The sequence below is a fragment of the Malaya genurostris genome, chromosome 2 (genome assembly GCF_030247185.1).
Source record: "Malaya genurostris strain Urasoe2022 chromosome 2, Malgen_1.1, whole genome shotgun sequence".
NCBI lineage: Eukaryota > Metazoa > Arthropoda > Insecta > Diptera > Culicidae > Malaya > Malaya genurostris.
The window spans coordinates 104,646,843-104,669,838 of NC_080571.1; the positions used below are offsets into that span (position 1 = coordinate 104,646,843).

At 37.7% G+C, this 22,996-nt stretch overlaps 1 protein-coding gene and 1 long non-coding RNA gene across 2 annotated transcripts in view; both read left to right on the top strand.

The window, feature by feature from the left end:
- The window catches only part of LOC131429458 (neuronal PAS domain-containing protein 4B), a 155,243-nt gene that overhangs the window by 21,678 nt on the left and 110,569 nt on the right, over positions 1-22,996 (top strand). The window contains exon 3 of the mRNA XM_058593593.1: positions 22,016-22,197. Coding sequence (XP_058449576.1) covers positions 22,016-22,197 — 182 coding nt within the window. The remainder of the gene's footprint in view (positions 1-22,015; positions 22,198-22,996) is intronic.
- On the top strand, positions 13,424-14,292 carry LOC131429459 (uncharacterized). The gene is made up of 3 exons (XR_009229430.1): positions 13,424-13,483; positions 13,547-13,808; positions 13,866-14,292. It is a non-coding gene; the product is annotated as an uncharacterized LOC131429459 (long non-coding RNA).

A 22,996-nucleotide genomic window follows, 5' to 3' on the forward strand; every position in this document is an offset into this window, starting at 1 on the left:
CAATTTTAAAAACTGATAATTTTGTTGTACTTAAATATACATATTAGAAAGTGCTTAATACAAAATTCGGATTACTCCATTTTCTGGATCCCAAAATAATTCCCCAAAAAAGTCTTCTTTTTTCTACAGCTAGAGATTATGAGAGGGGAAAGAATATGAAATTATAGAGCCAAAGTACTCAAGGAAGAGCAAAGATGTGAAGATAAAGTGCGGAAAAGTGAGGCGTGACAAGGGTAATTTTAAGTAAGCAGAAGGCTTCTCGTATCTAAACTTTTACCTTCTACCAGAGGAGTCGAACTTAGGCATCTTAGCGATACGAATCATCCGAGTCTCCGATATGTCAGAAAGTAAAGGCAAAGGTCGTTTCTAAATTTCTGTTTGAGCTGTTAGTAGAATGTTGTCACTAATAGTACTGTTGTTGTACCGTTGAATTCCACTATGTTATATCACGTCATTACACTCTCACAAAGTCACTATTTTCACAGTCACTATTTTTCCGAAAGTGTATCAAACGTTATAATACAGATACGTATTTCGGAATGCTATTTGCATCCTTCTTCAGTGTATCGGTTTTATAAGTTTATCGGTTTTAACTTATAAAACCGATACACTGAAGAAGGATGCAAATAGCATTCCGAAATAGCATTCTGTATTATAACGTTTGATACACTTTCGGAAAAATAGTGACTGTGAAAATAGTGACTTTGTGAGAGTGTAATGACGTGATATAACATAGTGGAATTCAACGGTACAGCAAAGGTCGTTTGCCATTTACTATTTGAACCGGCTGTTCTTGAGTTCTGGAAATGAATTCTGGATCTCAATTCTGAACATTAACTCTTGATCTGAATTTTGGACCTGCCTTCTGGGCCTATATTCCTAAACTTCAGAGTAGAACTCTGCTCCTGGATCCTGAATCTTGATTCTGGAAATAGATTTTGGGCCAGAATTCTGGATTCTGAACTTGAATTCTAGATTTTAAAAATAAATCTGGATCTGGTTTCGGTACCTGGATTCTAGACCAGAATTCTACAACTGGATTCTGTATATGAACTCTGGACATGAATTCTAAATCTGTTCTGGAATTGAATTTTGTAAATAAATTTTGGATTCTGAACTAGGAACTGGATTTTGAACTTGGATTCTAGTTCTAGAAACCAGATTTCTGGACTTGACTTCGGAGCTTTAATTCAGAACCTGGATTCTGCATCTGATTTCTGGACTTGAATTTTCAACCTGGAATCTGGACTAGCATTCGGGACCTGGGTTCTGGACCTGAATAATAGAACTATATTTTGGACATGAATTCTAGATTTTCGACCAGTACTAGGATTCTGGATATAAATTTTGGACCTGGATTATGAACCTGAATTCTGCATCTAGAATCTGAACCTGGGTTCTGGGAATGAAATCTGGAACCTAGATTCTAAACCCAAATTCTGGAACTGGGTTCTGAACCTAAGTTCCAGAGCTGAAATCTGAACCAGGACCAAAAGTTTTGGAAAATAATTTTTTTCGTTATTAACGATTCTCATACTACTGAAAATTTGATCGACAATTGCTAACCATATTCCCGATAGTATAGAGTTAAAATGATTATGTTAAGCAATTTTTTGCTCATTCTGGAAAGGCGAACCAGAGCAAAACAATACGTTTCTCAAAAAAATCGCTCCCGCTGTCGAGATATGAAAGTTGTGCGGTGTTTATAAGGACTAAAACATTTAATTGTTTCTTCGACTGTTCACCAAAATTTTTACAAATTTTATTTTAGAACGGCATTGTATTTTTTATGCCAAATGTCTTTAAAACTTCGGGAACAAAAATTAAAAAAAAAATTCCTAAATCGAGATCTAAAATTTCAAAATTCATTGAAGAAAAAACTCGACTCTAAAACTGAAAACTGGAAATTTTGAGGTTGAAAAAATTTAATAGAATTGCATGAAATATCGAGATCTAGTGTCATCATGAAAATAATTTGAAGAAAGTGACAATGGAAAAAATTGACAATGGAAATTTTGAGATCTCAGAAATCGAAATTTTTTTTATGGCAAATGCCTTAGAATTGCATGAAACGTCGAGATCTAGTGTCATATAAAATAAAATTATTTTTCAAATCGATTCTCTGGAACTTGAAAAGAAATTGAGATTTCCGAAATCGAAAATTCTTTTTTTATGCCAATGCCTTAAAAATATCTTAAACTTCTAGTGTTATCTCAAAAAGTTTTTGGGAAAAAAAAATCGACTTTGGAATTCCGAAATCGAATTTTTTACACAGGTTTGCTCTCTGAGAATCAGATCTTTGGTAGATCCAAGTTCACAACCACAATCGAGAAGAGAGCGTCTCTTGCTCATGAACAATAACTGTTACGGTCGTCACTGAACGGCGGTTCTGTATTCTAAATGACGGAGAAATTGAATTTTCATGTTTATTACTGATAATGATTATGGCGGCATCTCGTCGGATTTATGTAGTAGTATAGTACTAATCTGAAACTTAATCTTCACGGGAAGAAATCAGTTACTGCTGTCATGATTAGAAAATCATGAAACCAATCATTTTACCTTCTCATGAAACCATGAGCAAAAAGTCTTCTCTCATGAAAATTAATCATGGTCCGAAAATGCGTTACTTGAGGAATGTATTTCTTTTAAAGCTCGTAACTCCAATTTTCTATCCGGATATCACTTTGAACCCTCTGCCTCAAGTGATGCGATGGATTGTTTAATATATTAATGATAAGACATAAAGCTGACATTTAAAAGCAAGAACTACTGAAAAATTTTACTTGATCCTGAGGCATATCCATTTTATAATTGTGTTGGTTTACCCACCGGCTGATAGAGAATTGACAACATAAAGATAATGAACCGAAAATTGACATCATAAGTTTTACTTTTTGTATGAATATATCTGAATGTATTCTTCCATATTCGATGTGACTGTTGTTGTTAAAATAATATTTCGAGAGCTAGCGTAAACCGAAAAATAAATTCAACTGTAAATTAGGAGCACCATCTAACGAAAATTAGTTTTTTTTAATCAACTAGTTTGATTAATTTGTTTCATAGATATAAGAACACAAGCTGTATTGATTCACCTAAATATTTCATCTAAGATTTAAGATGTTTGATGCACACGTGTTTTTTCATGCAGTTCGTGTATGTGTTTCAAATTCTGACACAAAAAATCAAAACTGGAGCAATGAACGCAAGTAAACATGTTATTTTAGGTGTTGTAGTTGTTTAAAAACATATTTAAATTATTGATGCTTCAGATTAAAAGAAATTCGTTGTGCTTTTCACTGTTTTGCTATTCAAATGTACATTATTTGAGACATTAGTTGAAATCGTGTAAATAATACGCCACACACTTTCACACCATTCCATTTAATTCATATTTGAAGTCTTCATATTTTAAAACATAATGCCTGAATTTATGTTGCAAAGATTACTATTGTTGCAGAAACACGCCTGAAGTTACCTAACAACGTCAAATGCGTTACGCTAAATTTCAACGAAATCAGTCCAAATGGATCATGATCCGAGAACTTTTAATCATGGTGTATTATCATAACATGAAAATATGCTATTTTCCCCAAATCATGACTCGTTTTGCTCATTTCTTGAATCGGAATTTTGCCCGTGTAGTTTAAATAGTTTTTCCGAAAAAAAACCTCATAAAATTAATTTTTCATAAAATAATTGTACATTTTTCCCAATTCCATCATATTTTGGCGCCCCCCGGCTGTTGGCGCCCGAGGCGGTCGCCTCACTCGCCTCACCCTCACTACGGTACCGTGCTAGACAACGTTCAACAACAACAAAAAACTGCTGATCAAACCAAAACTCACACCGTCCCCGTAGGTCACACAAACACGTAACCAGCTCAAATGCAAGCCCCAGTAAGCATTACGGGGCACATTATGAATGGCTGAGGCTGTGAAAAAAAGTGTTCAATCAATCAAAATTCAATTTAAACGATCCGAACAATAGCGAACAAATTCGGTAATCGTTTCAGAAATGCTTTTAAGCCCGTTGCCATACATTTTAGATACGGCCTATTGTGGGGCCACTCCGCCTGTAGAACTGGAGTCAGATCCATTTAGAGGCATCGCTGAATGCCACACACAGGTGCACTGTGTTTCTTCTGTGCTATTTTTTTTCGATACGGAAAGAAATGGCTGTATTTTGATTCGAAGGTGGTGCTACCCGTAGGAGCTCTGCATCGGAGCGTGACAAGCGTGATGTACGATCGATTCTACTAGGCAGGTTTCTTCTCTCTCTCTCGGTTTCACCTATTGTGTGACCGATAGTTCCGAAGGGGTGGCACCCTCCTTAATTGATGGTGAAAGTTGATCTCTGTTTGGCATCTTAAAAGCCCGAACAGCCCGGTAATGTGCCCTTTCGGAAATTATCACCAGACTCCATCGAATCGAACCGTTTCGATGATTCCAAATACTAACAGTTGCGTTCTAATTTGTGGCGATGTGGAAATGCTTAGTTTCGATGGCTAACGTTGTTGATGTTCATGCTTGGTTTGTTTCCGTTGGGGCGATAATTGGCAGTAAGTGTTAATCGCTGCTGCCGGCCAACCGTAAGACGTATTAATTTGTTGCTTGCTTTGCAATCGGTCGTTGATTGTGAGCATTCATATAAGCTTAGACTGATTTGATTCCGGACAAAAAAGTGTCCTAACTGCTAGATGGAATTGACCGTTACAGTTTTCGAACACATCAGTGATTTTTTTTTCTTATTTTCACATAGGTTACCAATCATACAGCAGCTATCCAATCGATATCGCACCGGTTCGCGATATGCTACACAAGCCAATATACTTCTCCATACTAAAAATGCGATCGAAAACTTACTCGCCGAACCGATCGGTCGACTGCAAGCGGCTCGAATCTACTCGATTGGCCGGACCACTACGATCAACAAGGACAACCGCAATCCGATCGCCATCGGGACAGTTTTAAAGAGTTAATTAAGAAAATGTCTTCTCTTACTACCGTGTCCTTTCCCGAAGATCCAAAGATGTGTGTTACTGATGATGCTGTTCAGACAGGCGAGATTGTTTGCTGTTATTATTTTTTCCCTCTCTCTCTCTCTCTCTCTCTCTCTCGCTTTCGAGAGCACCAGACACTGACCACACGCTGTTGCAGTAGGCTACCTCCTATCCCCTGCTTCGGGAGGGTTTTGCCATCGTTGTCTTACCGACGTCATCTTCGTCATCTGTGTTTCACCATCTTAGGACCGAGAAAGATGCTAGTCATGAACAATATCTGGACCGACGAGATGGGTTGTATTCCCACGAATGCCAAGATGGTTTTAGGGTTTAATTAATTATGTATCGTATTCCAATTCGTACGTTTTGATCAATTAAACCCTGCAGTTATTTTTAGCGTCACCTTTCGGAAGCCAATTGTTGTGTTTCTGAGCACCATCTTTACGCAGTGAGCAAAAGAGCACACGATGGATTAAGGAAGCACAATATAGTTTATCAAACTGTATTTAGAAAATAGAGAACATTTTGCACAGTGGTGCAAAACTGAAATTTCTTGAATTCAATTATTTTTCGACCCTATCGTGAACTTTCATTTATTACTTAACAAATATGATAAAAGTTATTGCCTTTAACTGGAAGCATGTATACAGTTTTTGTTTGCTGCAATATTGTTGAATATATAATTATTGGGAATTTTATTGAAAAAACGTTATAATTGTTATTTTTTTTACATTTCGAATATTATATTAGTAAGGGATAGTTTTCGGATACCGATACCCTTTTCTTTTTAGCTCATAACTTCTAACTTAGTGCACATTATGCGTACTAAGCTAATGTTCCTAGCTAACAACTGATTAAGAAACTAAGTTTATTCCTTTGATTGAAAAAACTTTATCATTAATTTAGTAAAGTAATAAATTTTGGCCATTTTAAAAAAGGTGCTCGGTCACCGGCACCCCAAGAAATTTCGGAAAAAATATAAGTAAAGAATGCAATTATTCAAAGGAAAACCGGAATTTATACTTTTCGGAGACGTTTTAGACAAAAGTTTTCATTATCTGATGGTGATTTCGCCTTGGCTCTCTTGGTCGAATATTTGGATGGTGGCGCCTTTGGTATTAATTTGGCCGATCTTTTTCTTAGCCGGAGCATCTGCTGTATGAGTAGCTATAGTTTATCTCGACAACAGCCTGCATATCACTGACAATTTTTCACGATTTGTCGAAAAAAATGGGGTGGCGGTAACCGAAATTGGTAGACGTTTTGAAAATGACAAAAAAAAATCGTTAGTTGGGAAAATTTGATAGCATCCGGTATCAAATCACGAAATAGATCTATTTCACCTCATAAATATTTAATCCACTCACCTTTCCGATTGATGCTATTCAATTCATGAAACTCTAAAAAATAGTCAGAAAAAACTTTTGTGATGATATTCAAACAAGAGAAACAGTCTTTTGGGGGTTTGGAGCCTCTTGGGTTCCAGTTTGAGCTAAAGTGCACATGACTAAATTGAATTATTTACGTTTCGCATTCAGCTCATCAGTGCATTAGCAGATTATGTTGATCTACGAATGTCACCTCGCGGATCAACATAATCCGCTAAGCAGACGTAAATTCATTGCTATTTACAACGCACTTATTCTACACTGAATGTGCAATGTCTATTCTGACGTGCCGAAAGTAACGAAACCAATTGACGGCAATGCTGGCCGCCGACAGATAGTAGTCATTTGGGGGTTTGGAGCTTTTACGTCTGCTTAGCGGATTATGTTGACCCGCGAGGTGGCATTAGTAGATCAACTTAATCTGCTAATGCACTGATGAGCTGAATGCGAAACGTAAATAATTCAATTTAGTCATGTGCACTTTAGCACAAACTGGAACCCAAAAGGCTCCAAACCCCCCAAATGACTACTATCTGTTGGCGGCCACCATTGCCGTCAATTGGTTTCTTTACTTTCGGCACGTCAGAATAGAATGTGAATTTAGTGTAAAATAAGTGCGTTGTAAATAGCAATGACGTCTGCTTTGCGGATTATATTGATCCGCGAGGAGGCATTAGTAGATCAACATAATCTGCTAATGCACTGATGAGCTGAATGCGAAATGTATATAATTCAAGAGAAAACAGTCTAACATAAAATAAAATTTAAATTGGAACTCCAATGGACTTAATGAAATGATATAACAGTTTCATGTAAGGAAGGTCACGACAAGCAAGAATGTCGCGAACTGGGACATTGGATAGTCTACCTTGAGTACGCAAGGAATTTATTAGTTGAGATCTGACATCACGATACTCCACGCATGTCCAAACGACATGATCAATATCGCGATAACCTTCGCCACAAGCACAATGATTAGTTTCGGAAAGTCCAATTCGAAAGAGATGTGCATTTATCGTGTAGTGATTGAACATGAGTCTGGACATCACACGAATGAAGTCCCTACTCACATCCAGTCCCCTGAAGCTTGCCAGCTGGCACGTGTTCTTTAACGAGACGAGCTATAGAATTCGTTGAAAGCAATCGGTCTCTCATAAATTTCACCCTCAATAGCACCACATTTGGCTAAAATATCGGCTCTTTCATTGCCTGGAATGGAGCAATGAGCCGGGACCCCAGCTATTGTGATTTGATAATTATTGTTCAATATGTCGTTCAGGCACTGTTTTATTTTGCCCAAGAAAAACGGTTCATTTTTGCCAGCAGCGTTTGAACAAATGGCTTCAATTGCACTGATACTATCTGTGAAGAGAATATAATGGTTTGGAGATAATGTGACGATTCCACTCAAGCTATAATGAATTGCTGCTAACTCTGCTATATGAACAGATACAGATTCTTGAAGCCGAAACCTTATTGTTAAATATACAAAATCCAGTAGCCTCCTCAATTCTCTGACAAAAGGTTGTGCAAATAATTATTTATAACCGCTGGAAGTTCATGTTGGTGGAGTTTGTCTGTAAGAACATCAATGGAAACTGAATCATTTAATGTCTAAAAATACTGACAACAAACCGTTCGTCTCTACACAAGTGTCGCGACGTAGAAGAAAAGTTTTTTCGAACAATTTTCTGATGCAGGACAACATTGCAATGGGTCGATACACTCAAAATAATAATCATATTATAGTTACGTGAAAAGTTATGTGAATATTTTCCACCCTACTTTTCACGTAGGTTTTAATGGACTGGCATTTAGAAGCTGTTTAATGCATAATCCAGTAAAAGTTACGTGTTTCGTAGGTAAAATGTAATGTACTGTTCATATCACATTTATCTATCAGTTCATATCAAATATAAATACCAGAAAATTACTATTTTATATATTTGTTGAAGTCGAAAGGGAGATTCCAGATTTTGATATAAATCTATGAAATGAAAAATGCCATGAAATATAAAACATTTATTTCAGAAAATTGTCATATAATTCCAATGGCTTAAAAAGCAACTAATAACGTCGTGGTATCTCAAATCGACAAGCCTCCAGAAATCGTTTATGTTGTCACTGCCATCCAACCGAAGCCGAAGTCGAGATCCAAGAACTCCCACAACACTACCGATGCAGGTTGAAGTCGCATTACATGGTTCCAGTGTCTCTAGCTTCATACCGACGGCCTGTTTGAAGCATTCGGCAGGAGCGGGTAAACTTCCGGACTCACGCAGGCACTCGGTCCAGTTGAACGCATGGAAACTTTCATACTGGAATGGTCCGGTCGATGGAGTAAAAAATTGTAATTAAATAACTTTTCTCTCAAATATTTACACTACTTACACTTCGAAGGGCCACTGCTCGCCATTTTCAAAGTCGAGTTTTTCACACTGGAAATTCACGTAGATTGTTTGACGTTTGGTCAATTCACGTAAACCTTATGTGATGACTATATTCATTTTAGGGGATGTTCGTATAACATTCATTTTCGTCACGTAAAATATTCAATTTGACATTTGAAACCATTCTACGTGATTTTTCAAGTGAATCGAACGTGAATTTTTATTTGAGTGTATGAGTTGTGATTCGAAGCTGGTTTCCCCGGCTTTTGAATGGCGATAACTTTCACTTGCATCCAGTCAGGTGAAACAATATTTTGCTCAAGAAACTTGATGAATAATTCCAACAAACGTCTTTTTGCAAAATCGGCCAGATTCTTCACCAAGTTGAATTTAATTCTGTCCAACCCAGGAGCGTTATTGTTACAAGACATGAGTGCTATGGAAAATTCCATAATTGAAAAGGGGCTATCAATGGAACCATTATTTGCGGTAGACTCCCGAATAATGTACTGCGTAGAAACAGAATCTGGACAAACTTTCCTCGCAAAGTCAAATATCTATCGGTTCGAGTATTCCTTACTCTCATTTCCCACGTTACGGTTCCTCATTCGTCTGGCCGTGTTCCAAAGAGTGCTCATTGAGGTTTCTTTTGACAAACCTTCGACAGAATATCTCCAATATCTACATTTCTTGGCCCGAAGTATGCTCTTGTACTTGGTTTCTAAAACCAAGATTTTTTCAAAATTTGAAGGAGTTCCTCCTCTTTAAAAACGTCAAGCATTTTGTTTCACGTGTTTAGCATCCTCGGACCTTTTTTCGTCCCACCAAGGGTTTTGAGGCCTTCTGTTGGTCGATGGACCAAGAAATTGTTTGGTTTGGGCTTGTTCTGCGGCCTCCAGAACAAACGAGGAAGTCATATTCTTCTAGTGGTTGGAGCTCTTCCATTGAATATCGTTAATTTGCTATGCGATAATTTTACTAAAAGATGAAAAAACAGAATTTTTAGTTTAGCCTTTTGCCTTCCTAATATAGCAAATGCTGTGAAAACCCACTTTTGAACCGAGTCCCGGAAGTCTGATAGTGGAATGGTTTATCGACTCAGTTCGTCGAGTACGCAAAATGTCTATGTGCGTGTGTGTGGCCGTGTGTATGTAACAAAAATTACGATTTTCTCGGAGTCGGTTTAACCGATTTTCACAAACTTATACCGTTTTCGTTTATTGATCAGAGCAGCCCGAAAGCTGACCCAGAGTCGCCAAATCAACGTTTGATATGTTTGTTTTAGCAACCTGAGGTCGCTCTAGATCGGACTCCAATCGCGTAGTTTCGCTCTGAAATTTTTCTCGGGTCGCACCACGCATCCAGCCGAGTTTGTTTATTTTTTCTTTTTTTCATGAGTTGTTGTTTAGGGCGCGTACTACTGTCGTTTTCGTTTTTAAAATTGCACTACACCGGTGTAGCGAAAGCTGCACTTAAACCGTTCGTTTTTACCAATTGCACTACACCAGTGCTACACTTTTTCTGCACCGATACCACTGGTGTAGCACTCATCAAAAGTTTGGTGTAGCTCTGTGCAATGGTATCGTTTATTGTAGTCAATGGTTACTGTTTATGTTTTCGTCATTTGTGTTCGTTTATTCATGCCTCAGTGCAGCACTGCACCGGTGTAGTGCAAATTAAAAACGAAAACGCCATACGTGTTCGTTTTACTCGGAGTCAGAGTCGCCCGCGTCTAGGTTCAAAAACGAAAACGGTATTAGATTCAAGTGAAAAGTCTATCGATTCCATTGCCTGCTATTGTATTTTACTGAATAAAAGTGCACTAGATTTACCCAGAGACCGCATAACAGATTTTCTCTCTCAGATTCAAATGAAAGTCTGTATGATCCCATAGTCATCTATTGATTTCAATTTTGATCCATTTGCATGTTCCGGAGTAACAAGGTAAAATGTGCAAAAAAAAGGCTTTAAGTAAAGTAAGTTCAAATTGAAGGTCTCACAATCTCATAGAAACTTATTAAATTATATTCCGTATCGACTTCCGGTTCCGGAATTTTAGGCTGATAAGTATAAAAAAATTCTTCGATTGAACACAGGTTAGATTAGTTGATAACCAAATACATTTATTTTGGGTATATCGTAACTTCGTTCTCAGTTCCGGAAGTGCCGGAAAAAGTGATCGTGTACTCCAAACTGGAAATCACTCCAATTTATCAGAAACGGCTGGACCGATTTTCACGAACTTAGATTGAAATGAAAGGTATATTATGTTCCCATTTGGTCAAAAGTCGACTTACGGCTCCGTTAATTCAGGATTAAGTATGCAATCCATAACTGAGAGCAATAATGCAAAATAAAGCAAAATTCTCCTGAAATTGCTCTTGATTAGGTAAATTATTTTGATTTAAATTATTTAAAATCCTACATAATAGTCTCTTTACCACAGTGTAAGCTGTCAAGTGTAAATAAATACACTAATGACCACTTCAACCCTGGTCAAGTGACCGATCGCCATTATCCTGCCGGTGAACCTGATCCAGTAGTGGGTGGCCAATTATTTGCGTACATCAAAAGCAATGTTTCGCTCGGTGCGATGAGTGGCTGCAAGAGCAATCTCTGTTCGATCATCCGAGTCTTACCGGACCGCGGAGACACGTTACAATGTGCGCGTTTGTGTACGCCTCGTATGTGTGCCAGGCGGAACGACATCTCCGGATGGGTCTTTCCACCATCAGTCCGCTAGCACCGAAACGAGACGAAAAATCGGAATACGCGAGACGTGTAGCATTGGTAAAATATACACATTGACCGTACTTATCGAAATTGTTATATCAAAATTCGATTTTTTCAAGCGGTGGTCTTTCCTGGTGCTTTTATGATTTTCTTTCCCATTGCTGCAGGCCGAACCAGGTGGGGGAGACCGAGAGGTCATCCGAAGTGAAATATTTGAAGAGAGAACTCATTTTGTACACACCGGAGCAAGTAATTTAATCTGGATCTTCTGTGTGCCCTGTCCGGCAACAAGACCAGCTGAGAGGGATCTTCCTGCTAAAATCTTTGCTGGACCTGTTATGTTTCAAGTACAGGACCAAAGTTGAACAACAAAATTTAGCTCTCTACCGTCCTGTTTGATCACAGCATGATGGGTTGACCGGGGTAGTAGGAAGAGTGTGTTGCTCAGAGATAGAATCGAGCTCGTTTTTTTTCTCGGTCGCATCCTTGGTGCGATACCGGCCCTTGGTGCCACGTGTTTTAGTCACCATAATGAGACACTTTTCCCTTCTCGTTCCTTGGTCGTGTGGTTTCGCTGTGGCTTTGCTTTTGAGCTTTCTCGAAAAGGCGCCTGTTCCTGTCAATTAGCGAATATTTGGGGCCCTACCTTTTGGATCTTGTTTCGTGAAAAGTTGGGCTTTGTGAATTAACACTACAAATTTTGGAAAGATAATGGTGACAACGCTTATCGTGAAGCTTCTATCAGTAGCATTATTTCGGGGAACGGCTAATAAATGAACTTCGATGGAAGTACAACATTTTGTGTCTTTGAAGCTATTTTAATTGTACACTGGTGTTCCTGTTCGGGTATAAATAATAAACGTTCATTACTAGAGTAACACAGTTAACTTGTTAGTTTCGAAGCTATACTAGCGAGACGACAAACTGAGTGCACAACTACAACATTGAACAGATCGATGATGAAATTATGAAGCAATCTCGACCCGAATATTTTCCAATAATTATACGGAATCCACCGCACAGTTACGGTTGATTCCTTCTCTGTGGCTTCTACCGCGAGAGATCCTCGATCGTCATTATTTCCCACAACCGAAAGTCAATCATCCTTCTTCAGCTCATTTCTTTGCCATTGGGTCACTATTCTGTGAACAATTCACCAAAGCGCAAACAGCAGCCGCTTGCCGGAGGAGCCCTCGACTAAAGCCTTACGGCATTAGTCGAAACAGGCGAAAGCAACAGAAAAGGCTCCTACCTTCCGATAAGACGCTTCCCATATCGCTCGCTCATTCCGCGCTTCTGCAGCCGATGTTGCTGGAAGGTGAAGTTCATTTAAACATCATGTTTTCTCGACCAGCATGTCTGCCTGTCCGAACATTTCCTCTCCATCCGACAACGCTTTGGATTTGTGGGAAATGGAGAGGGATGCTATTCGAAGCACCATAAATTGAGGGAGCTAAATTAATACCAGTATTTATGTTGGTAATGTTTGATCCGGCAATCGTAAGGCTTTGCGTTTTCTCAGCTGTGATGGGTAGCGGAAAACTACCAGTTTGCGATTGCGACTTATTTGTGGCTTTGATATCAATCTATGAAAGCTGAAACTGTAGGAAGAAAATCAAACGAAAACAAAACAGTCACACAATAGAAAAAATGAAATTTATTAAATTTTTTTCAGAATTTCTCGTTGAATGTTTCAAATTGCAGTAGTGATATTAACATCATTTTATTTTTTCGGAAACAGTAGAGCCAAATACAAATTATAATACGGAATACTCCGACCAATTTTCAAGGACACATTTTGCGCTTGGTACACTGTTAGGGTACATTGTCAGAGTGACAATGTACTTTATCAAATTTTCCATACAACTGGCAACGCTGAAGGGTACAATTCAACTCACCATAGTTACTGTTTATTATTCTGATCCCTGAAGTTAAATCAGAAAAATTTTGCTCCTGGGACTTCACAAGTAAGTTGAAAAGCGTTTTATATTCTTAGTAATTTAGTAATTAAAAAGCATTTTTTCTGATAGAATGTAACATTCCGTGGAAATGATCAATAAATACATTGAATATAACGATGAGTCCAGCATACGAGGGCAAACTTTTTTCGAGGTTGAGCCGTTGGAACACATGAATAATGATTTAGAACGAATTGCTACGTTATTCAGTGGCATATTGTGGGTGTCCCTCGCGCTACTGCACTCAACAATCCTCACTACTACTTACAGTGCAAACTGTTCTAGACGTAAGTAACAGAGACGAACAAGAACGCCAAATGGATCCCAAGATACGGTATAATTTAAATTAGAGCAATATTTTTCTATTGCTTAACATGGTGCATTTTTCTAGGGCCGCGCAGCTGTTGCAGAGTTACAGTTTCTAGGTTTTATAAAAACGTCCAAGAAGAAGATTGATCACGTTACAAAATTGACCTGGTGAATCGAAAATCAATTACGAAACCGTCCTTGTGATGGTCTCTATGATGTTCAAAACCAACGAAGTTGAAATTTTATTGAGCTGCATTTGCGTATTGGGAATGATAGATGTTTCCTTCAAAAAGCAACCTTTTTGTCTATCCTAGTGTTTCCGAAACTCTCCTTTCCTCTGCGGCAGCGCAACGAAACGTCTTTCGCCTTACCATGTATTGTCGTGCACTGGCAGGTTATAGGGATCAATTTGGAAATCACTGGTCTATCCGTTTTAAGCGAACAATCAAATTTGTATGGTAATTGGTAACCAAATTAAGTTTTCATGTATAATTGTGAATTGTATGCCATGTGGGGTTTGAAGACCAGAAATATATAGTTCATTTTCGACATTATAACGCGTTGCGCAGTTTAATTTAATTCCGCTCTCCGTTAATGTATCCTGCGAACATAGCGGGAGCAGAAATATTTTCATCCGCTCTTAGATAGTGACGCATTGTTTTCAGGATAATTACTAGCATACTTTGATGTTGTAGCGTTGCCAGAGATTTTCTTTTCCAACTTTTCTAAGCTGTCATGACGAAACAGTGAAACAGGCTAGGCTAAATTGATCATTCTGTGAGCCAAACATTGGCGCTCCGAATGTATGGGACCTAGGGGTATTATTATTTGTATTTGGTAGAGCCTCAGATATATAAAGTCGCGCATCCTATTGGTGCCCCGGCGACATAACATTTTTTTTCTTTTTTTGCTCTGGTACCCAGGCTACTACTTATTGTGAACTGCAAATGATGTTTATTTTAATTTTCAACACGTCGACCGGTGTTTCCAAAACTATGTCAAAAACTTTTGACAGACTCTCCAAACTTTTGGACGGTGTAGCTTTTCAGTGCTATCCCATATATAATTTGGTTATTACTATTAGAACATCATTTGCTTTCGTAATTTCTTTCGTCACACAACGAAACAGATTGATTGATATCTGAGTGCTCGGTAGTTATTTTCTTCGTTGTCAAAAACTTCCATGCACGAAAGTTTACGGTTGAAGTGGACGCGTTGTTTTTTTATCGCCCAGTTTTCTCAGAGATGGTTTAGTCAACTTTTACACACTTAGTTGATTACTGTGGAATAAATAGTTAATACTGGTTTCTGATGGATGGTTTTCTTTGGGTGAATAACTCTAATAACCCTACTGAAATTAGAACTCTAATGATGGCAACCGAAAGATATACGATCTTTACTTTTTTGTAAAATATTTATGGAGAGCAAGTATAGATCATTTATCACGAGTAAATAAATTAATTAGTTCGAATAAATTGATTAAAAAGATTGCTCCGTCTTTGCCCAGATCTTCAAAAAAAAATTATCAAAAACCAGAAATACTTCGTAGGTTAAGGTGAGGTGAGGATTATTTTATAAATTAGTTAGCAGAATTATGACAGAATGAGCAATTCCAGGAATGAGTAGACGAAAAAGTGGCAAAATCAGAAGTGACCTTCTCCGATTTGGATGAAACTTCGCACATGGCTTCAGTATGGCAAACCATAAGTTTTGAACCGATTGAGAGGTCAATCCGACTCACGACTGATTTTTAAAAAGGGCGTATGTATTTTTGCATTTCACAAAAATTGCCTTTTTCAAATCGTTGTAACTCGTTGTATCCGTTAATTGTATAAAAATGGCGTCCAGGAAGAAGTTGTAGGGAATCGATAGGGCACTCTAAAAAATATATACACTGGAAAAAATGTTTTATTTTTTTCTCAATAATTACAAAATAATCCGAAAAAGTTAAATAAAAAAAAGCATGATTTTAATTTTTTTATAATTTTTATTTTAAAGCTGTTAGTAAAACCTACAGGTTGATGGCTATCCCATCCGTGCCTTTTGAACAATTAAGAAGTTACAGCTAAAACAGTTTACGAGTCTCGTTGTAAACCGTTGAAACCGTTCATCATACAAAAATGGCGTCTAGGAAGAAGTTGTAGGAAATCAATAGGGCACACTGAAAAAAAAATTTGATTTTTTTTCTCAATCATTTCAAAATGAACCAAAAAAATTAAATTAAAAAATTTTTAAAAAAATCAGGGTTTCGATTTTTTTTTATAATTTTTATTTTAAAGCTCTTATGAAAACCTACAGATTGATGGCTATTCCATCCGTGCTTTTGGAAAAATGAAGGAGTTAGAGCTAAAATAATTTACAGATATATTCGAAATTTCAATTTCTCGTTGAAAGATAATCATTTAAACAGTAGAATACTATTCTACAGGTTAAAGGCAATAAATTTGTTCATGATATTCTTTCTTCTAATAGTAGCTGTTCTTGAGATAAAAATAAATTTTTGGGTACCTTTCGCAATCGAAAACTGAAAACCGGTAAAACTGAAATAAGTTGATTTTGTCATCGATTCTCAAAATCTGTGAACCCGATTAATCCGATAGCTTTACGTGGAATATTTACACTATCACTATACTATCTCCAGAACCGGATGTCGGGTCTGATAAAAAAAAAACAAGCAGTACTTATGAGACCATAAGACCTTTCATTTTAATATTAGATGGACGTAATTGTTTCAACCATCTACTAGCAAAATGAGTGACTTTGTTTTAATTTCATTACATATATCATCCTGTAGTTCCGGAATCATAAGTCGGATCCAAATGAAATTCAGAAACTTTACATGGGAGCATAGGACTGTTTATATGAGTCTAAGTTTGTAGAAATCTGTTAGGCCATCTCCGAAAAAAATTAATGAAATTATTTTTCACACACAAATTTGCTTATCTCGACGAACTTCTTCGAATGGTATAAGGGTGTAAGAAGTTGTGTTTTCTCAGCAATAAGCTGTAAGCAGTATAATTCAATATAAATATCAAATTTTTTTGAATTTGAAAATACCGCCATCTTTCTATATATTACATATGTCATGTTCGAACGATTATGTTGCCAAAAACAAACCGTGCTAAAATCGAAACGTCATGAAAAGGATGCTGTGCATAGTCTTTTAGATGCTAAGAAACAATTACATAAAAAAGTGTTGAAAATCGTGTTTCACTTTACTCCGAAACACTGCTTTATCATCGAGTGCGTAAAACTTCTACTACTGGAATAAGGCGAAAAGTCGCGTACACAAAAATATCGATATCTCCGTTGAAAATGATTTTAACAATCTAAAGTTAGCTATTACGGTGCAGTATCTAAGTCTAAAAACATATTCTGTTTCCAAGGTAAATTGTGATAGATATTATAAAAACGTGCTTAATCCACCTAGCAGTGAGATGATACCTTTTTTTTATCAATCCGCATGTGTTTTTTGCATGAATATTCTTCGGTGTTTCAGTTTTCATGACATTATTCTAATGTCCATCGTTTTAAGTGGCAATTTGAGATTTGATTCACTCATTACTCTGTAATGTCGAAACTGCAAATCGGATCGAATTTGAGTCTGAAAGTGTAACAATGGATTAAACATTCCATGATATGTCGAAGTAATTTCCACTTTAAAGTTTAAGGTAATTTAAGGTAATTCCAGAGCCGGTGTTCAGGAACCAGCATAACCCGAACCGATTCGTATGACCAAAAATATGACGAATAAATTGCAATAGTTTTGAGTCCAACTTTAAAGCTTTTCGGGATTGTCATCATCTATATCGCTTTGAATTTTAAAAATTCATCATCCTACAATTCCAGAATCGGAAGTCAGAATTGGATAAAATTGGATTTATTTTAATTTGAACTTTTGTTTTTGAAATTCCATTTAGCCTTTTTCGAGAAAACGATTAAGCTTTGAGAAACGATTCAATACTGGAACCGGAATTCGAAAATCGGAGTAGCCGAAGTCAGTTAAATTCACCTGAGGAGCTGAATAGTTTACATTTGATTCAAACTGTTTGAAAATCAGCGTAGACATCTTTGAGAAATCGTAGTGCGAATTAAATTTTTGGGTACCTTTCGAATCGAAAACTGAATATCACTAAATCTGAAATAAGTTTATTTGGTTATCGACTATCCAAATCTGCTAACCCGATAAACCTGAATAATTTATGTGAAATAGACATTTTTATACTAATCTCCCTGTATGCCCTAAACCGGAAGTTGGATCTGACTGAAAAGCAAGATGTTTTATAGAATCTTGAAACTTTTCATTTGAATTTGAATTACTTAGATTTAATTTGAATCTTAGATCAGTTCAGCCATCTACGAAAAAAAATGCGTTACACAATTTTAATTAGGTTTCATATATCATCCTGTAGTTCCGGAACCAAATGTCGGAACCAAATATAATTCAGGAACCTTGTTTGAGAGCATACTACTTTTCGTATGAATCTGAGTTTGTAGAAAACGGTTGAATCATCACCGAAAAAAATTGAGTGAAATTATTGGTCACATACGCATTTGCTGATCTCGACGAACTGATTCGAATGGTATATGGCTGTTATGTTCTTCCAGCATTTATTGCTGTAAATAGTTTAAATCAATATAATTATGGAATTGCTTTCAACTCGAAAATTCAGCCATCATCTGGTTTAGATATGTCACACACACACACACGGACATTTGCTCAGCTCGTCGAGATGAATCGATTGGTATATGACACTCGGCTCTCCGGGGCTCGGAAAATTTTTCTAAAGTTTGAGCGAATTCTATACCCATCTGTGTGTGTGTGTGTGACAAATATTGTCACTCACTTTTCTCGGAGATGGCTTAACCAATTTTCACAAACTTAGATTCAAATGAAAGGTCCTGTGGTCCCATACGTAATTCCTGAATTTCATGCGAAACCGACTTCCGGTTCCGGAAATATTGGGTAAGGTGGGTTAAAAATTGTATACTATCACTGAAAATGGGGAAAAACCTTAAAAACTTTTCTAAATCGACCTCAAATCTTTTCCAATTGATAGTTTTTATCAGTAGACGGTCAAACAAACCGATTTCGGTTATTCTTTTAAGAATCGAAAAAAATTATTTTGAAGAATACCACAGTGTTATATATGATAGTATGATTGATATGAGAAAGGCATCATTACACCACTAGGTGGATTAAAACAGGTTTTTGTTTGTTCAGCTCGATAAACTGAGTCGAATGGTATATGACACACCCATTTTTACTAGTCGGGTTTTCAAGTGATTGCATCACCTTTCTATATGAGAAAGGCAAAAAGGTAAAAATTGTAGAAGAAAAATTCGGCACATCGCACTCGCCAACGACTCATGCTCAGCTGAGAGAACGACATGTCAAATAAACATATGACTATTGTATCTATTGCTCGGGACAACGTATGTATAGAGGGCTTACCCGATGGAACGTGACATTTTTTGTTCGAATTATTACGAGTGGCCATTTTCGCTCCCGAACTAGTGGGCTGTACACAGCAAAAAAAGAATTGTAACAATCTCGATGTGAGAAAAAATTAGACGTACGTCAAATGCAATAATTTTCTGTTTTCAAGCAATATTGCAGATAAATCACACGTTATTACATCGAAACAACATATTGATTGCATTACATCACCTTATCTGAATAGTGTATGTGATTCTGATATGAAATTGTGCATCTTTTCGTGTAATATTACAACCTTCAGAACGGCACCAAGGCATAATATCCCGTAATCGCTGCACATCAGTAATTAGTAGTGATGTGCAGTAATGTTTATGTAATATCACAAATGTATTGGTGTCGTTCTAAAGGTTGTAATATTACACGAAAAGAAGCATATTTTCCTATCAGAATCGTCTAAGTATTCAGTCAAGCTGATGTAATCTACTCAATATGTTGTTTTGATTCAATAACGTGTGATTTATCTGCAATATTTCTTGAAAACAGAAAATTATTGCATTTGATGTTCAGTACGTCTAATTTTTTCTCACATTAATTGATAATCACATCGAGATTGTTACAATTCCCTTTTTTGCTGTGTAACCCAACTATTGTTTTGAACTGTCGATAGGTTTAGTTTCGGAAACGTTTTGCGTCACTGGTTACTGCGATCACTGGCCTTCTCTGCATATAACTTTGTCGAATCACCAACCGACTTCAAAGAAATTAAAGGTTTAGTCACGTACAGCCACAGCGCCTTTTTGGTTCCATTCTAGGCAATCCAAGAACAAATCAAATAAAAGCATCTACCCGCAGCGCATGAATAGTAATGACTTCACTCATAAGCGAGCTGAGGATCAATTTCTTGTGGCAGCACGTGGCCGGATCTGTGGCAATTACCACTTACACTACACCCTTTCGTCCAGGTTCTGACTGACGGTTCATCGAGTGTCGGCTACCGTTTTGTAAGGCTAAAATCGTGGCTCGTGGCGTCTGTATAATTGCTTCTGGGCGGTCTCGATTGTTCTATTGTAGCGTCGGAATCGCCGGAATTAGAGGCATAATTTGTTAATTTATAGCCATTATCTGTTCCTATGCTTCACTTGTGGCTAGTATGAAACGTTTACGTGTTTGTTTCATTGGGTGTGCGGAGCAGAGTTTGAATACCAAATGAGTTAATTCGTAAATGGTAAATTTCATAGCATTTAAGTCCCAACAAATAACACTTCGTTCTGGCCCTGGGCTGTACAATGCACGCGTCATACAGAATAGTCGTACTCAGCTCTCTGCTCCAAATGCCATTATATTTGTCTGCACATTTATCACCTTTTACGCATCGGAGAGCATGACTTGCGCGGGGCTCACCAATCTCAAGCCGAACTCGTGTCAAATCGCTCCAAATCCGTCATCTCGCGCTCATGCCGAACCGTCTGCTGCAACGATGCCGAGAAGTGTTGATCAGAAAAACAAACTCTCCCAGTTAGTTCACGTAACCGAAAGAGCAAATCCCGATCGAAGCCCACCACCATACCTTGCGCACCAGAAAACCGAGCCCCGCAGTTGTAGAACATCTGTTTTCGATGGTCATTCCGAAAAGCTATCATCACTCATCAAGATGAAATGTTGGTTTGCTGTTATTATTGTTATTTTTATTATTATTTCTAGTTTATGCTTATCTAAGTTTGAGCCAGTCAGCGGTCATTCGGTCAAGGAGAGCAGTTGAATTTGGAATCGGCCAGATAGCCGCGATGTGCGCTTATGGAATCTTTAGTATTCGAAGTGGAGTTTGGTTCACAGCCTCAAAGGAAGATTGGTTCAAAAGTCCGCGTAGCATAAACATTTCAATAGATCCCTCTTATCGTAGTCCAGAAATCGCTGGCACTGTCAATCCGATTGTCCAACAGTTATTTGTTATTGTCATAATTTCTGTTTTGTTAATTTTTCATTTTTGGACCTCACCTCGGCGGGGATCGATCATCGCACCAATAGAGCGCATAACAAGGTAATTCGCTGATGAATGATCTCTATTTGGACAACGATCATTGATCACCCGCTTGATTGGCCGTCGCTATAACGCGAGGAATTTCTTTTTCGGCACTGCGTCTCAAGATCTCTATATTATTCCACACCGGTCGGGTACAGCATCGGTATTTCGGTGCTTTCCCACTCCTAGGACACGAGTATCACTGCATGGTTCTTAGCCGTTTTGTTTACTTTTCGGGTTTGGTTCGTTTTCACCGTGTAGGTACCTATAGACGTTCGCCGATGATCCGCCAGCCTGCATAGGACACAAGATCGATCTCTACTGACTGCTGCGATGAGACCCCTATATCTTGATGACGCGGTTCGTCAGTATAGCCATTTGATCTGCTTCTCATTTTGGGCTAGGACAGCCGCAGGTATGTGAGCAAGCACAAAACCGAGATTCCCCTCTCTATGCTAGAACTCCCCAGGAGACCGGGATAAGCTGATCGTTCGGATAGTTTTCGAAAGCGGTGGCTTTATTCTTGTAGCTCACAAATCCAGGGAAAGAGATAGTCTGTTGAGTCAATTCGCTAGTTAATGCTTGTTAGACGATCTGAGATTGCCGTGTGTCGTCATTTGTCAGCCATGACATGTTGGAATATTATTGTTTCATGATGTTAGATGAAATTCTCGATAGTAATGAATAACTGAAAACATTTTCCAAACTTTATAATTTGACGGATGCTATGTTTACATTTGTGTGACCATTTTTTTTTACTATTCCGTTACAGATTCGACGCAAACAAATCAACCAAAGGAGCCTCAAAACTGCGGCGCGATCTGATTAATTCGGAAATCGCCAACCTGCGGGATCTACTACCGCTTCCGCAGTCCACACGACAGCGGTTGTCGCAGCTGCAGCTGATGGCGCTTGTGTGTGTTTACGTGCGAAAAGCAAATTATTTCCAGCAAGGTAATTTATTTTTATCCGAAATATTGGAAACAACATTGGTTCTCGAATTTCTAATCTTTCGTGGAATTTAAACGGGATGGTTCTGGTTTTTCTATGAAAATTCAACGTTTGCTTACTATCACCACAGATAACAGATATACAGGTTCACATATGAACTGTATGTAAAATTTGCTCAATCAGCGTGGCGAACACTTACAGATGCCACCACGATCGACACGAGGTGCGACCACGATTTGGGTGCCGCTTTCACATGAGCCACAATTTTGGGCGCAGCATTCACTCCACGCTAGATTTTTCTTTTGCTGTTGGTAAAAATGGCAAATTTATTTTTGTTTTATTCCGATCGAATTCTCATGTGGTTTATGCGACATGGAAATAAAGTTGTCTCTAACATTTAGGGAAAACGTGTGATACGTGTTCAAATTGTTGTAGTTGGAATATTGATATAATAGGTTCCGGAACGTAGCGGAACGTTTTAAAAGATCGCGGCGAATAGTCGAGTAGGTGGCAGTAGTGTTTCCAACGTATAGCAAATTTGAAATTTACACAGGATTTTGAAAAATTTTGTTCGAGCCTGTATATCTGTTATCTGTGCTATCACTTATTATTTGGTTGAGTTGCTCTTAGGTATTAAAAAACGTTTCTCGGCGTCAAAGGTTCTTATTTGTTTCATCAATAAATGTGAAGCAAAAATATACAAATAATAAAAAGGTTAAATGAACTTTTGTGCATGCATTCCAAGAAGATTCATGAGAGTAATGTATATGTAGTAATCACATAACTACTATATAAAGTTTTC